This window comes from Chrysemys picta, chromosome 3 (assembly GCF_011386835.1).
Source record: "Chrysemys picta bellii isolate R12L10 chromosome 3, ASM1138683v2, whole genome shotgun sequence".
Taxonomy (NCBI): domain Eukaryota; kingdom Metazoa; phylum Chordata; order Testudines; family Emydidae; genus Chrysemys; species Chrysemys picta.
Genome location: NC_088793.1, coordinates 32412595 through 32430221, shown reverse-complemented (window position 1 = coordinate 32430221; position 17627 = coordinate 32412595). Strand labels below are relative to the sequence as shown.

Here is a 17627-nt window from a genome sequence, read left to right as displayed (position 1 = left end):
TCTATGCCAAAACTGGAATTAATATTTAAGAGCTTCTAGCTCCCAGTCTTGTGCTCATACCATTAGCCTATGAGTGTCTCAGCTGTTTAGAAATGTCTGTTCTCCTCGTGTTTTCTTAGGGTTCGGAGTGCTACTACAGACCTGTAGCGAGAAATCCTTAGATACCAGAGGAATACATTGGCAGTCATACTCTGTGTGTTCCAATTTTAAACAAGTAGTTTAGCTTTTGACTGTTTGCACTATTTTCTTTCCAAACCCTGTAGGAATAGTGTAGGGGTTTCTCTTTTAAAAAAGCTCCTCTTGCATATAATAAGATCTGCATCTGATGAGTCGAACTCTGAAAGTTTAATAATCCCACTTATTATGTTACAGGACTGAAGAATAAAATGAAGTGTCTAAAGAGTATGTTGAGTATTGATTGTTGCTGTGTTTTTACAAGCATGCACTTGAGTGTGTTAATGCTAATGATGGGTCTCTCAGTCTGGTTGTAGGGATACAGTGATCAGGTTACGAGGGATTTCTCAAGTAACAACCTCGTAGCTCGGTCACGATATCCCTATGACTTAGATAACAACAGGTTTAACCCATTTTCTTCTTTTATTTCCTCATTTTTCCCTTTTCCTCTCCTCTTCTAACAGCTCTGCATGCACAACACACAGATGTGAGAATGAGTTGGCTGTGCAATATTTGTTACAAACATTTATGTTCTGATGATCAAGATAATGCATTTCTTTCTTAAACTCAGGCTAGGAGTACTTCAGCCTTTCAAAGACTATTGCATCTTGCAAAATGGAGTCATATTTTTATACACTAAAGAGTTCTCCTTATACATTAGGATGTCATGTATAGCCACAAGCTAACTAATCCTTCTGACACCGTCTGAGATAAATATTATCCCCACTTCACAGTGGGAGAAAGGGACACCCCAAAATTAAGGACTTGCCCAAGGCCACAGAGCAAGTCAGCATCAATACTATAACACTTGAGCTCCTGCGTCCTACTCCCATTTTCAGCCCACTCAATCATACTGGGTCAAATTCTCCCTTCAGTTACACCCATGCAATCCCATTGATTTCAGCTGGATTGTGTGTGTGATTGATGAAAATATGGCCCAGACTTTCTGAATTCATAGAGTTTAAGGCCAGAAGGGGTCACCAGATCATCTAGTCTGATTTCCTGTAAACCACAGGCGAGAAAATACCATCCAGCCACCCCCAAATCGATCAACAGCCAGAATTAAACCAAAGTATTTCAGCCCTCAGGAGACTAAACTATCAAAATGGCATGTGTGCCTACATGACAGTGGCTTGTCTACATTCATGCAGGGAGTGTTGGGAACAGCACAACACATCACCTTTTTAGTTTAGCCAACAGAGTTGATTGGGGCAGGAGCCAGTTAGTGTTGGGCAGGTGGGGTACATCTTTTATAAAAAGCAAAACAAATATGCTACCAGGAACACTAGCCCATCACAACAGCAGGAAATGCCTTCTTGCGGCATAATTATACAAACTTCAAAAACCAGAGAGTGAAAATAAAGCTTTTCCAAAGGCGATAGGCCAAAATCTGCTGTCATTTATAGAAGCGTTGATTCGAGGTGACTCGAAATTCAGTGGCATTACGCCAGCTTTACAAATTATGTTCTATAGTAGAAGGAGCTCAAAACTCATAGGAACAGCAAGATGGGATAAAACAGGGGTGGAAATACATGTACATTTTGAAGAATTAAACAGTGTGGAATAAAATTATTACAGCTGAGTGACTAATTCACAGCCAATAATTTCCTTGAAGGATTTAGCCGATAGCCTGTCTTTTGGCAGCTGGACTTTAAACACTTCAGGGTAGGAAATGTCTCTTTTCTTTGTTTATACAACACCCAGCACAATGGAGCCTCTAATCCTAGGTCAGACCTCAGGTGCTATCATAATATAAATATTTACTACTACTAGCAGTGATTTTTCTCAAGGGTATTCAGTATTTGAATTAATACAATTTTTTGAGGATCTTTCTCTCACCTTTGGATTGATTCTTTACAGTTTTCTGCAAATATTTGGTATTCAATATTGAAAGTTTGTGAAGGTATTGGTATTCTGTTTACTTCCTAGGTGGATAAATGTAATTCGTGATCAGGAGGAGGGGCTTGCTGAAGCTCTGGGGCTTTGAATCTCAGGGATGAATAGCAGTTTAATCAGTTTTTAGAAGGGGTAATGTGCGACCTATAAGAGGAAACAAAGGCTTGTCTGGAGTGCCAGTCCTACTACAATTAGGACACTAAGGGACAGAGCATTGATTGCCTGGGACACACAAAATCTGTGTGTGCATTCCAGCTGAAAGGTGTGGTAGATTGTGTAGCTCATTTAGTTGCCCCAGTGCTAGGGCTCTGGTGAGGGGTTTAGGGAATACCGTCTCTCTGCTGTGTCAAGCAGTGTCCCATCTCAAATTATCCTAGTTCCAAATACTATTGCACAACAACTTAAAGGTCACTTTGGAAGTACTAGTTTGAGTGAAATGGAGACACAAAGAGGGCATAAACAGGATCAGAGTGACTGTGAAGTTTGAACAAATGCTTGTGGAAGCTTGTGTAGAATTTGCTACATCTATTTACTGTCCACACTACGCTGATTGACACTGTCAGATCATTCACAGACTACGTGGGTGACTACCAGTGCTCATCTCTTTCTTCTGACAAGTAGTATCAAGCTGGATATGTATGAATTTAGTACTCCAGATTTTCTCTCCTGCTGCTCAAATGCCAACTTTCCTCCAAATGCTGACCTATTTTGAGTAGGGGGTTGTTTTTAAGGTCAGGGACCAGGTTAAGATTATGAGGGGCCTAAGGCTAATGGGAGGGATGGGCCTAAGTATGAATTACATATTGCCAAAAAAATTATGAAGTCACCAAACATTTATCTACATACCTATTTATATATTATTTACTTATGTAAAATTAACAAGTTTATTTTACTCTCACTACACTCATTTCTTCGAACAGATACTTCTGAGTAAGAGGTAGCACGGGCGATGCTACGCTGTCCTTCTCTTAGGCCTCCCTCCTCCTAGGTAGTGGAGTGCTCATCTGTATGAGGATGAACAGGGCAACATTCCCCATCCTGATCACCTCTTTCAACATTGTGCTTCTACCCTCAGCTCTCCACATGGCACAGTGCAAAGCCAAGCTCTGGAGGTGTTTCCCCCAAGCTATGGAATCTACACCATATACCCTATCTCACTCTGACTGCAGTCTGGGAGGCAGCCAGCTTTTATTATGTAAAAGAAAACCACTCAGGTGTAAAATCCACGGAAGTAGAGGAAGTAGTAGTACAGGGGTCGGCAACTTTCAAAAGTGGTGTGCCAAGTCTTCATTTATTCACTCTAATTTAATGTTTCGTGTGCCAGTAATACATTTTAATGTTTTTAGAAGGTCTCTTTCTATAACTCTATAATATATAACTAAACTATTGTTGTATGTAAAGTAAATAAGGTTTTTAAAATGTTTAAGAAGCTTCATTTAAAATTAAATTAAAATGCAGAGCCCCCCGGACCAGTGGCCAGGACCAGGGCAGAGTGAGTGCCACTGAAAATCAGCTCGCGTGCTGCCTTTGGCACGCATGCCATAGGTTGCCTACCCCTGCAGTAGTAGGAAAATTACATTGGGTGGCATTGTAGTTTAGGCTGTCTTGTTCTGAAAGCTGCCTCCCAATGTTGCACTGGCTGAGGACAATGAATTACTGATTTGTGGGATGATACCCAGTTTGTGTAGTTAAACCATTCTGTCACCAAGCTCTTCCACAATTAGAATAATTGAATAGAATCATAGGATTGGAAGGGACCTTGAAAGGTCATCTAGTCCGGTCCCCTGCACTCATGGCAGGACTAAGCAGGGCCGGCTCCAGGCACCAGCATTCCAAGCAGGTGCTTGGGGCGGCAATCTGCAAGGGGCGGCAGTCCATGTGTTTTTGCTGCCCCAAGCAGCGCGCTGAATTGCTGCCGCGGACGGCGGACGTGGTCCGTGTGCCATTAGGGCTGCACGCACGTTTCCGCGGCGGCGGCAATTCGGCAGCAGCTTCTATGTTCAGCTGCCCGTGGAGGCAATTTGACGGCTTCTGTCTTCCGGCTGAAGACAGAAGCTGCTGCCGAATTGCCGCTGCCGAGGAAACGCGCATGCCGCCCTAACAGCACATGGACTACCCCTGCAATTCGGCGCTGCGGCGGCAATTCGGCGCGCTGCTTGGGGCGGCAAAAACAGTAGAGCCGGCCCTGGCACTAAGTATTATCTATTCTAGAATGTGTGATCAGCAGCCCTGACATGAAGTTTTTCTGTGTGTACCAGCCCCCTACGGTTTGCATTTGTTTGTTTTAAGCTTTCTGTAAGAAAACGGTAACAGCTAGAAGTGACACAGATTTTTAGATGGCTGCCTAGTCATAATATTTAGCACTTTTGTACTATGTTAGCTCTTCAAAATCACTGTACAAACATAAAACAAACTTAATCTCAAGCCTTTCAGCTTTTGAATGACTAGCATTTGACAAAACAGAGCTATTCCCTGTTGTGTTCTCTGCCCCCCTGAACAAAAAGACTTAATTGAAAATCAGCATCTTAAAAGAACCATTACAGACCTTTCAAAAGAACAGTCCAACCAAGGCTGCTGTAGTGACACCCTTGTTACATCAGGTCTGTTGTTTGTTACAACAGTTTGTTTAAGGCTGATGTAGAATGAAAGGAATCCTGTTTCATTTGCATGTATAAATCAAGCAGACCTTGCTATTTTTTCCCTTAAAGTGCTCAGAGTTTAGGGAAGGAAAGTGAATGAGATTCTGCTTATACCAGTTGTGAAAAACCAGAAGGGACCAAATTCTATTCTTGTGCAAAATCTGTTCTCCCTGAAGTCAGTAAGGCCACACAGGTGTAACTGTCAGCAGAAATTGGCCTGTGTTCTCATTCGCTTCTCAAATCACACTCATTCCAGGCTTACCCAACATTTTCCAGTTGGGAAAGAAGTTAGTTTGAGTTGGGGCAGAAAAATGAGGACTAACTTCAGGTTTATTTAGCTTTAAGCTTTTGGAATGAAACTCAAAAGAAATCAAATGTGAGGTACTTTTATGATGGATTGAACTGCTAGAGAACCAGCAAATGGACAGAACCTGCCTTTAGCTTATTTAGCCAGTCTTTCTGTCATAGCCTGCTAAGAAGAGGATTTAAAATCCTTGAGGGAGAAACCTACAACGTTGTGTGTTGAGCTTCCTCCAGTGCTTTTGCAACCCCTTAAAAGCACAAAGATGCATTGGCCTGTGGAACAAGGCTGAGCATAAGGAAAGAACTTGGTTGCCATTGCATTGTTTTGTTTTTCCTACAGATGTGTGGGAATTCGTTCCTTATACATGGGAGGGGCAATAGTTCTGGCTGGAGCTGGATAGCATGTGTGCAGATTTTGTGCAAACTTCCCACCCTACCGCTCTGGTACTGCCTCTTCCCCCCACTATCCCCTGGCCCTGCCCTCCCCCACACAGGCACTCACCAGTTGTCCAAAAAGGGGACCCAGCACACATAGAAGATGACCGTGACAGGAACTAGGACCCAGGAGGCAGCGTACTGGAGTTGCCTGCCAGCCTTGGCTGAGGAGAGGGACAGAGGGAGCATCTTCCTCCCTGACAGCTAAGCAGAGCTCAGGAAAAATCAGGGGTGAGGGGAGCCGGGGAGGCACAATGCCTGCTCAGACTACACCCACAGCTGGCATGGCTTCCCCTGGTAACTGGATTTTTAGTGTCCGGTCACCAGTTTTTAACCGGATACCTGGCAGTGTGTTTCTGCAGTGTGGGGGAGACGCTGCCGGCTGAGCTCCTTCCAAGCACAGGGGGCTGCTTTGCCTTTCCTGCTGGCAGGAGCGCTCCAGAAGGGCTGCGTGAGTAAGCTTGCTCCCCCTCACCCAGTCCCGGCCATGCCCCCTGCCTGACCAGAGTGCCTAAAAATAGGAAGACCTAAGGCTATAGCCTTATTAGCCTAATGGTTAATCCAGCCCTGCCTGCAAAGCCTAAGTAAAAAGGCTTTGTGCAAGGGTCTGAGGGATGAAATCCTAGGCCTCTTCCCCTGGATCAGGGAATACCTGCGGAACTGCTCCATGGATGCTACTGCAGCCTTATAACACAAGAACTACGGGGTGCCAAATGAAATGAATAGGCAGCAGGTTTAAAACAAACAAAAGGAAGTATTTTTTCACACAATGCACAGTCGACCTATGGAACTCCTTGCCAAAGGATGTTGTGAAGGCCAAGACTATAACAGTGTTTAAAAAACAAACTAGATACATTCATGGAAGATGGATCTATCAATGGCTATTAGCCAGGATGGCCAGGGATGGTGTCCCTAGCCTCTGTTTGCCAGAAGCTGGGAATGGGCGATGGGATGGATCACTTGATGATTACCTGTTCTGTTCATCCCTCTGGGGCACCTGGCATTGGCCACTGTTGGAAGACAGGATACTGGGCTAGATGGACCTTTGGTTTGACCTACTATGGCCGTTCTTATGTTCTTAATGCTGTCAGAGCCTCTGTGTGCATAGTTCTCCACTTTGGTAGATCTACTCCCCTGGCCCACTCCCAAGCCCATGTCGCTGGAGCAAAGGCCACCTCAGAGCACAACTCCATGCGTGCCAGGGGCTGGAGTCCTCTCTGTGGCTGCTGCAATCTCTCCCCATCACACAGAATGCGGCAGAATTGTGCTGATCCCACTTCATATTCATAGAGGAGGTGCAGGATTTTGTCCTAAAGCTCCACTGTGCTGGCTTTTTTTGTAGTCTTATGTGGCCTGTCCTAAGAGCGTTTTGTGTAGAAGTGGTAGGAGCATAGTCACTCCAATGCTATCTGCCTCTTGTGCTGCAGCTTCGGTTGATAAGTAAAATACCTGACTTTTCACACTTAGGAAATCTAATAGGGTAAACTGACTCCTGGGCTGAGAGAAGTCCAGGGAAAGGATAACAGTGTGTGGAAGAGTGACTATGTTTTGTCACAAGAAGAGGCTGCAGTAACTGCAACTTGTTAGTACAGTAGTTAGAACGTTTTTTTGCTACAGATCTGAGAGAACATAGTGCATTAAATGCATTTCACAGAGCATCATGGAGGGTTGCCAGGAGGATCTCGGTATTGACAGGATGATGCCATGTCTTAGAAGCCCAGTTTGTAGGATGTTAATGGATCCATGTAATCCAGTGAGCCAACCCATCAAAGAACTCAGCAGCCACAGGATTTCATTCCCTTTTTTTAAGGGCTTGAGCTTTATTTCTCCCAAATAAATTAGATGAATGTAAGTTCCACATGTGCTCCAGGTCCTTTCCCCTGGCTCACAGAATCCTGCAAGAGTCTGTCTGCTCCCTGTAGGTCTCACTCCCCAGGTCCTCTGCTGGCCTGCTGGGGCCTTTCTCCAATATACGGGCTTTGAGCTTCCTAGCCTCCAGGGTTACAGTCCCAGATCTGCTGCCTGGATACGGAAGAGAGCCTTTCTCTTCCTTCTTGTCTCCAGCCTCCTCCCTCAACTCAGGCTGCCCATTATATTCCAGCAGGCCCAACTCTAAGGCCTAATCTTCTACCATGTGATCGCAGAATTTATTCTCTTCTGTTGGGAAGACAGCTTGAGCCTGGCACAGGGTGCAGCCAAGCCCCAGCTTACCCCGTGACAGTCCCACAATAATTTCCAGGGGTTGCCTGAACTTTTGATGGGACATGATAGAATTTTAATGTAACATCATGGTCTTGTCACATCATGACACAACATGAGGACATATGAGCTTATCCCATCAGACAAACTTGCATAAAGACAACACTACACTGAGGTAACACCAGTGTACAACTTTTCTGGGTTGACTTATGCAAAAAATTGCCTGTTTCATAACAGCATTTGACATATTGCTGAGAGAAAACATTCATTTGGTTTTGTAATGTCTACTCAACCTTTGACGGTACCAGACACTAAAGATCCCTGTTTTGCAAGTGGTGCATCATTGCAAGAATCCTTTTTGCTAGCTGGGAGTCACTGGTAAATTTCTGCCACATCACAGGAAGGAGTAGAGGCTCCCATTACTCAGTTTCAGAGTGACTCATTCATGGGGGCTGAATGCGTAATAGAACTTGCTGTGAATTTCTGACTTTGGGTGCTGTGATTGATTTATTCTTTTGTAGAAACACTGTTGCACAGTTTTGCTTCCATTCGCTTGGGAATTCTGAGTTTATGCTTTTCCTGGTACACTGTCAAAGCCAAATCAGGAGTTTCTTGCTCAGTTTTGACTCACTCCTTATTCAGGTTTGACTTCAGGAGGAATCTGACAGAGTCAAAACTGAGTAACAGTATCAGCTGTACTGGTAGCAAAGTGGATCAAATACTTCTCTCAGTGCAATTCCATTAACTCCAGTGTTTGCCCCAATGATAGCTCCTACTGATATGATTATAAACTTCAGCCACACTTTAATAATCAAAACTGAGGTGTGTTTCATGAGCATATTTGCCTAAATGAGAATGACTGCAAAATCTGATACTGTTGAATATCTTTTTGTTCAGAACAGTCACAGCTAATTTTATAGTGACTCTAGTTTGGTGGTAGATACTAATGCCCCGATCCTCAAAAATATTTTCCACTGGAAGTTAGGAGCTTGAATATTGTTGAGAATCTGGATTGATTAGGAACAATTTGCCTCAGTGAGGATGTGTGACTTGATTATTAATGACAGTTGGACCTGTGCTACAAAGTTAAATTCTGGATCTGAACTTTTTCCAAGTTTGTGGAAAAAGGGGGTGTGTGGGGGGAGGGTCTTGAGGGGTGTTTAGAGTTGTGGTTCTGTTTTGTGAAGTTCAGATCTGGTGCGGAACTCTGGAGCCATTCAGAACTGGGATTCTGGGTTGAGCCCATCTCTAATGTTAACGAAAGGTATGGATAGTGGAGCAAGTGGAGAATAGCTGCCAACGTTGTATTTTACTTTCAGTTTTACAACATAGTGTAGTGGATTTCTCAACTTGCTTGTTTCATACGTTTATTTGTATCTTTTCAGTTGACCTAATTAGTTACCTGACCCGGTTTGAGTGGGACATGGCCAAATATCCCATAAAGCAGCCACTGAAGAATATCTCAGAAGCATTAGCAAAGGTAAATCATACGACTTCTAAAAAGGCATCCAAATGGGAGTATCATGCTGTTGCAGTTCTCAGGGCTAGTATCAGTGTCTGATCCTTCCCTTATCAGAGTCAATGGCATTTTGCCATTGATTTGAGTAGGAGCATAAGCAGACCCTGTGTACTGAAATAGTCAGTGTGATTTTTTCATTATGAAATAATGCTGGTGAAACCCACTCAGAATAATATATGATGAAACCTACTCATGTCACAGGAGGATGACAATGTGCCTTAACAGTTATTCCTGTAGAGTTGCCAACTTTCTAATCACACAAAACCAAACACCCCTGCCCTGCCCCTTCTCTGAGGCCCCGCCCATGCCCTGCCACTTCTCTGAGGTCCTGCCCCCACTCGCTCCATTCCCCCCCAACTCATCCCCACCCTCACTCACTTTCACCAGGCTGGGGCAGGGGGTTGGGGTGTGGGAGAGGGTATGAGCTCTGGGCTGGGATGTAGGCTCTGGGGTGGGGCCAGGGTCCTACCGCAGCTCCGAGGAAGCAGCCGTTGGGGGTCCCTTTTTGACTGGGCGTTCCATTCAAAAAAACAGATGCCTGCCAACCCCATCTTCCTAGAATATTTTTATATAGGCTTCCCACGGCTTTAATCTCCTTTATTATAATACTTTTGTTATTATTATATATTGCAATGTTGTTCTCCATATGGAAAATATTGTATTTTTTTCTACAGTATCATGGCTTTACATTAAATAAAAACACATCACAAGATGGATGAATTATTTATACTGTAAGCTTCTTGGGGAAGGAGCCATCGGCTATTTTATATCACTAAACTGCCTAGTACAATAGGGCCCTGATCCTGGTTAAGGCCTAATGCATTGGATATAATGGGAGGGGAGGTGAAATGGAGAGAGCATGGAAACAATGAATTCTGTTTACAACCACCTTTTCTATAGTTATTTTCTTAAATCCAGGTGAAGCTACTCTTTGCAAGTATAACATCCTTCATTAACAAACATGCCATCTGATACTGTCTTACTTATGTTGGGGATGCACTGAAAATGTAATGAAAATTTACATGTAATGAAATTATCATTTGGTCCAGCTCCTTGCATTGTGCTACTTATTTTACAGCACTGTTGACTTTGTAAACATAAATGCAATCAGTTTACATCAGTTGCATTTTTGCTTTTGTATTTAGCAAATCACACAAATAGAAACAGACCTGAAGTCCCGAACAGCAGCATACAACAACATCAAAGGAAATTTGCAAAGCCTGGAAAGAAAAACTGTGTATGTACAGTGTGTGCCTGTGTATGTTGAGTGTTTGTACTGGTGTGTTGTTTGTATGTATGTACTTTCCTGCCTACTTTATAAAAGTGTACGTGTTCTGACAGGAATGAGTATCAGGAGTAATTGTCAGAAGTGGTGAGCATCCACAGATCTAGCAGAAGTTAATTGAAAATGGGGGTGTCCTGTACCTCTTAAAATCAGACCAATAGATTCCTTCTCTTTGCTTAAGCTAAAGTTCATAACAGTTAACTATAGAGGCAATGTGACTGACTTGCGTCAAAACTTAATATCATTGCATTTGTTCTGAGCATATTGCATAGTATCAGAAATAAGAGATGGGGAAGTTCTACTAACTCAACCAGTGCAATCCCATGCAATGCAGATTGTATCCTATATTTGGTTATAGAAGTCACACTCAATCGTGCTTTCATTATTTCCCCTGGGAGACCATTACACAGCTGTCTGCATCTCACTGATCAGCCTTCCCTTTCTTAATTTCATCCTATTACTCATAGCTACACCGCCTCTTGCCTTAGTAAATGTTTTCTCTCCTCTCTTCACTGGGTTAAATAAATTCACTCTTTAAACATGTTGAGACTATTATAAATATAGGGTATGTTGAGTTCTCTTGATTCACTACTTTTGTAATTTTCCTTAAACAAGCAATGAGATTTGGCTGGCAAGCTCCATTCTTTGTAAATTCAAGTCTGCTTTTATCATCTCCCCACTTCCTATGGGAGTTGGAAAATCCTAGGTAAGGTGAGTTTTAAGCAACCCATTTGAGAAGAAAACATCTGTAAACAGAACTTTTAGAGCATCTTAGAGAGTGCCAGGCAAATCCACTGTCAGTGCCAATAGAAGTCTCAATGCTAATGTGAGCTAACCTTTCCTGTGCAGGTTCTCAAGTGCCAGAAACAGCACAGTGAGTATCAGCGTCACAGCTGCCACCCCACATTCCTGGGACTGTTCCCAGGGAGCTGAACTGTACCAATGGAAGTTACCCATGCCTTGTGGTAGGGGAAGTAGGGCTCCAGGAACGGAGAAGAGTGCCACACCCATGTAATGTAGCTTAGCACTCTGGAGAGTGGTTAGGATGAGAAGTGGCCAGGCATTTTTCATCTTAGCAGGATTTTTTGTTTTTTTTTTCTGTCAAAACCAAAATTTTAGCCGGAACAGGTCTGTTTCAATGATTTTTTTTGACTCAAAACATTTTTGAAAAAAAAGTTTTGAAATTGTTGAACTGTTTCATTTTGGCATTTTTGAAAAATTCTGGTTTTCAGTTTGAAATGTCCTTTTGTTTTGAAATGTAAGCTAATTATAGTAAAATAGAACACAGTCAAAAATCTTTTGGCGCTTCGGTTCACAAAAATTTAAGATTTTTGACTTTATCCAGATTTAGGATGTGAACATTTTTCAAAATCTCAAAATTTTTTGCAGAAAGAGAAAAACTGTTTCCTGCCTACCTCTACTTAGGACACAGCCCCCTGCCCCCCACCCCCTGCAACAAACTGGTGATTAGCATCTTCCTTCTCCCAACACCCACTTAATTGCTTGTGCCATATGCTGGCGGGGTTACTCTGTCTCTCCTTTTGGGTCTGCATTCTTTACTCCCTTCTTGCCTTTTACCCCCCTCTTCCCTTGTGCTTTTGCTTTCTGTTTTTTATTCATGTTTGTTCACTTGTTTTGCTGTGATCCCTGGTTCTTTCCTCCCAGCCCTGACTCAGCAGAGGAGCACTTGTTGCATGGGACAGAAGATACCCATTGGTGGCTAAGTGGAGCTGGGACAGGTGCTCCCAGATTAGCTGTCCCCTCTCCAGTTCCTCAGAGGGACTGACCCCCAGTATGGGAAAGACAAGGCTAGAAGTAACATGGCTGAGGTGGTCCTGTTTCCAGTTATATATTGAGCTGTAATAAGAGATGAGGCAAAAATGTGAAGAACCTTAATGAAGGGTATGGTGAAAGCTTCAGTTCTACTCACCATCACATGGACTCAGGGGCAGGGGGGTGTCTTTACACAAAGGCTTCTCTACACAAAACTTACACTGCTTTAACTAGATTTAGTTAACATGGTACAACACTGCTAGTGTGCACAGTGGTACCAGTGTAATAAATATTCCCATATGAGAAGCGGAATAAACTAAAATGATATAAGGCACCTTTATATTGGTATAACTGAGTCCACACTAAGGGTTGTACTGGTATAACTCATATAAGAAATCTCACCCCCTTACCGAAATAGATATACTAGTACAAAACTTGTGTGAGGCCTTTAGATATGTCAGATCTGGAATGTGCATTCCTCCATATATAACACTAATTCGCAGTTAGCTGTATAGCACTTGACATTTCCAAAGTGCTGTAGTCCCCTGTATATGTTCCAATCATGATTCTTTTTTTCTGATTTGTTTTATTTTAGGGGAAATCTGTTGACTCGTACTTTAGCTGATATAGTGAACAAAGAAGACTTTGTGCTGAATTCAGAATATCTCATCACTCTTCTCGTTGTAGTTCCAAAGTAAGATAATCTCATGTCTTCCCTTTCGGGGAGGGGGAGAGAGAGAAACACAGAGCAAGTGCAAGTGTGTGTAGTTTCCTTTTAAGAGGGAGGGAGTGTAGTTATGAAAGATAGGGCCGAAGTCACAAAGTTTGGATATAGAGTTTTGGTTTGGGCCCATCTCTAAGGGTATGTCTACACTACAGTGGCTCAGCTATGCTGCTGCAGTTATTGCACTGTAGCTACATAGTGTAGACACTTCCTACATTAACAGAAAAGTTTTTTTTTCCCCATCCATGTAGTTAATCCGTTTCTCTGGGAGGCAGTAACTAGATCAATGTAAGAATTCTTCCATCGACCTAACCACATCTACACCGGGGCTTAGGTCGATGTAACTACATTGTTCAGGATGTGAAATTTTTCACATGAAGCTCGGTCAATCTAATTTTTGAGTGTAGACCACGTCTAAGATACATATAGGAACTACATAAACGTGCAGGTTTTTTTTTATCTTCATGCACACATGACAAGTCATGCCAACTGAGAGCCCTTTATACCAACCCCCATCATCATGGTTTCTTTAATGACACATTGTACAGAAAAGTTATTTTAAGAAACTTTTTGAGAGTTTAAAATATTTTTACTGGGACTATTTAAAAAAAATCTTTGTATCTGTAAAGCTAAGTGTGACACTTTGGGGTTTTACCCAGACAGTAAGGGGTTGTGTCACCACCTGCCCTGTAAACCTGAGTGCGTCTGTGCTATGCAGCTTTGGCTCAGAGCCCCGATCCCAGAGCCTGCTCACAGCACCATGGCCTCACCCTGGCTTCCACCAGCCTGATTACTCCTTGCAGGGTGACACCACCAGCCCTTCCAGTCCCGAGTCTCCTCAAAACCCCCTCCCTTGCAATGCTCAGCCCCTCTCACTGTAGCACTTGCCAAAGCTTATCAAGTTTGCTGTTCCTTTAAAGAGACAATGCACTGCACCAGCTATTAGTTCGGCTGAGGCTTTTACCCCTCATTTGAAAATAATGCACTGAGATGGACAAGATCAGGATTATTAACAAAGCACATGCAGCAGTGTTGTAGCTGTGTCGAGTCCAGGTTATTAGAGAGCCAAGGTGGGTGAGGTAATATCTTTTCTTGGACCAACTTCTGGTGGTGAGAGAGACAAGCTTTCGAGCTTACACAGAGCTCTTGAAAGCTTGTGTCTCTCACCAAAAGAAGTTGGTCCAATAAAACTATTACCTCACCCACCTTGGCTCTTTAACAAATAGCAGACATTTAAGCGATACCAAGTAGAAGGCATTGGGATAGAAATGGTTACAACCAAACAAAAGTAAAAGTACGCTTCTAAGACTAAAACCTAACTTAAGGAACTAGTTTTCTCAGACAAAGTAATTTTCTCACCATGGTCATTCTTCCAGCATGGCCGGCCAGTTCTTAACCAGGAACCAACACAGAGCTCAGAGCGCTCGGCTCCTTTGTCTCAGCAGGAGAAGGATGCCAGAATGGCTTTTTCTCTCTGCTTATATCCTCAAATGTTATCTTTTTTTTTCAGTCAGGAAGCCCTCCTGGGGGCTCAGCTTGCTATGTCCACCAGGGAGCTGATGCCATGTTAATATTTGCAGTCTCCTCCCACTGTCATGATAATTAAGTGGTTATCTCCCCCACTTGCTAGTTTGATGGCTTTGTTTACCTCTGCTGTAAATACATTTCCATGGTCTCTCCTTGCTCAATTTACACTGGCGATATATTCAAGCAGGCTGGGAACCCATTCCTCAGTCTAGGGCTGGATGCCTTGAGCCCTACCTGCCAAATGCAGTTGAAGAACATAGTTCCAGCTCATGTTTATAATTCTTTACCTACTAACCATACATGCCCCGTGCAAGCATACTAATTGATCAGTGAGTTAGCTTTCCAGTGATGTATTGCAAGACACTTTTTAAATAAACATGACAGTGGGTGGGTGTACACCGAGCTGTGTGTACAGGCCAGCTGAGACTCTGTGCTTCACCTGGGAGCCCTTTGTCCTCTGGCTTTAGGGTGCTCGTAGTGGCACATTAAGTGCATCTTTTTACCATGATGCCAACTGGCTAAGGCTCAAAGGGAGAAAAAAAATCAGACTAACAAATGGAAAACGGTTCTAAAAAATACCTTGTCTAAACATCAAAATGTCACTGTATAGAGTCTGTTATCTCAGGCCCTTCCAGGGTGGGCTAGGAGTAAGTGTTGGGTCCCTTTGGGAAGCTGGGAATCTCCCCTCTCCCATGGGATAAAGCTGCTGTTTCTAGACCTTCAAGGGTGTACAATGCCAGATTTTAAAGTTGTGCTATTTTGATATCTAGAAAAGCCATCACTGGAAACCTTGGTCATGCTGGACCTCCAGCTAGAATAACTGGGTGGAGGAATTCCACATGTGAGGGAATGAGGAAATATATGCTGGCAGGCTGATTTCTTTTCTAGAGTTTGGAATGTTAGAATAAATCCCAGTGAAAGAGCTTCGTAGGCAGGTGATGTGGTAATAGGCATTTGATAAGTTAATTTATAATATGCCCCATGTATAGGGCTATCACATACACATATATATGCTTAGTAGAAACGCTTGCTCTTTTCAGTTACTTAATTCACTTTGTTTTGTGTTGCCCACAGGTCGAACTACGCACAATGGCAAAAAACATATGAATCCCTCTCTGATATGGTAGTGCCTCGATCCACAAAGTGAGTGAAATTCCTGAACTAACTCCCCTGTTTGCTCCTGAGATCTCTGTGCTGTTTTCATCTTAATCAAGTCCCTGGCTGGCAGAGGGAATAGTACATGTAATAATAGAGCTCCATGAGAATGTATGGAGCAGCACTATCCTCTCAATCTCATTGTTGCTACTTCAATCCCTGATTAAAATGGAAGCTGCTTGGTTGTGGGAAAGTGCAGATGAATGAAAATGCTTAAGTGACCTATTTTTACAATAACCTTGCTTTTCCTTTGAAATGTCCAGTGATTCAGGTCTCTCCACTTTTACCATGACACCTGACTACTCAACAAACCATTTATTTTGCCTGCTATTGTTATGAAAATAGAGGAACATGTTGTCACAATAATATGGGTCAAGTTCTGTCCTGATGTAAATAGGCATGTCATTAAAGCTAGTGGAGTTACAGAAACTTACACAAGTGTTGCCATTTAACTGTTTCCTGATTGGGGATGGGTTAATTCAGCTTCCAAGATGTCTCTTGTAGCAGCAAATCCTAGGCCTTGGCTACACTTGGGGATTAACAGCGCTGCCGCAGCAAGTACTCCACCTCTCTGAGGGGAATAGCTTGCAGCTCTGCGAGCGAGCGGGCAGCGCTGCAGGCGCTGATTACACTGGCGCTTTACAGCGCTGCACTCGGGGGGTGGGGGAGGTGCATTTTCACACCCCTGAGCACAGCAAGTTGCAGCGCTGTACAGCGCCAGTGTAGCCAAGGCCTTAGTTAACTCTTACCCTATTGGATTTACCAGGAAGTAAAAGTTTCAGTGGGTAGCCAGCAGCAGGAAAGTGTAAATTGTGGCAGGAGAGAAGATCCAGTCCAGAGATGCAAGGCTTGGAGATGGAAGATCAGGAGGGAAGGAACCAATGGGAGCAGGAGGAAGTGGAGGAGGGCAAGTTAGGGAGTGGGCAGGAAGGGGGATTGTCTGCTACTTCCTGTCTCAAAAATATAGGTGGACAGAAAGGAAGAAGAGGGGCAAAGAGGAGCCAGAAAGAAGGAACAACAGGAAAGAAGCAAGCAGACACAGACACTCACCCAGCTGGCAGGGTTCAGAAGCTTGATTATAGGGGGCCTAGAATTGAAGGCCCAGTCCTGCTCCAGCTGAAATCAATGAACATTTTGCCCTTGCTTTCAGTAGCAGCAGATCTACAAAAGTTCATGCTATTGTTCAGTTTTGTAAATGGAAAAGAGAATTGCAACAGAAACCAGGTAATCAAAGCTCAGGGAATTCTCCATGCTAGGTCACTGCAGTGCATTTCTTCCTGCAGAATGATTGCTGAGGATACGGAGGGAGGACTCTTCACTGTGACACTGTTTAGAAAAGTGATGGATGATTTCAAAGCCAAAGCCAGAGAAAACAGGTACCGTAGTTACTGAACAGGTCCTGCAGAGTGGGCCAGCCTCACATGGTTGTTCAGGGTAGGGAGAGGATGCAGGGAGCCCCTGCCCTGCATGAAGCAGGAGCCAAGCACAACCCTAGCCTTTACACTCCTCTAAGTACAGACTGCTCATGGCTCGTGCTGCTGCTGACCCTAGATTCATTGAGAGCAGGGAAGCCCAGCAGGGTCTGTCCTCTATGGGGGTGAATGTACATTCTCCAAGAGTGGCACAGGAGCTATCCACAACCACTGCTCCTGGCGCTGTCCGACCTGCTTGCCTAAGGCACAATGTGTCTGGGAGAATAACTCCTGCTATGCTAAAGTGACTCCACATTGCTCTGGGGTAACAGCACCATTCAGCATGCTGTACAGTATTGGCTGGCAATTTAGAAATGTGTATTATTCCAGAAGCATATGACAAATGACCAGGCAAGTTACATGAGCAGCAGCTATTACAAGCCAATATATTTGTTTTAAGGTTCATGGTCCGAGAATTTTATTTTGATGAGAAAGAACTGAAATGTGAAAAGGAAGAAATAATGAAATTAGCTTCTGATAAGAAACAACAATATGTAAGTAACACTTTGATTTGATCTTCCAGCGA

General features: G+C 43.5%; 1 protein-coding gene across 3 annotated transcripts in view; it reads left to right on the top strand.

Moving 5' to 3' along the window:
* Positions 1-17627, top strand: part of ATP6V1C2 (ATPase H+ transporting V1 subunit C2) — a 28919-nt gene that overhangs the window by 9344 nt on the left and 1948 nt on the right. For all 3 annotated transcript variants that reach the window (XM_005293120.4, XM_065587707.1, XM_008179880.4), the window contains exons 5-10: positions 9032-9126; positions 10311-10402; positions 12819-12917; positions 15549-15617; positions 16913-17005; positions 17502-17595. In XM_005293120.4, the coding sequence (XP_005293177.1) occupies positions 9032-9126; positions 10311-10402; positions 12819-12917; positions 15549-15617; positions 16913-17005; positions 17502-17595 (542 nt within the window). The remainder of the gene's footprint in view (positions 1-9031; positions 9127-10310; positions 10403-12818; positions 12918-15548; positions 15618-16912; positions 17006-17501; positions 17596-17627) is intronic.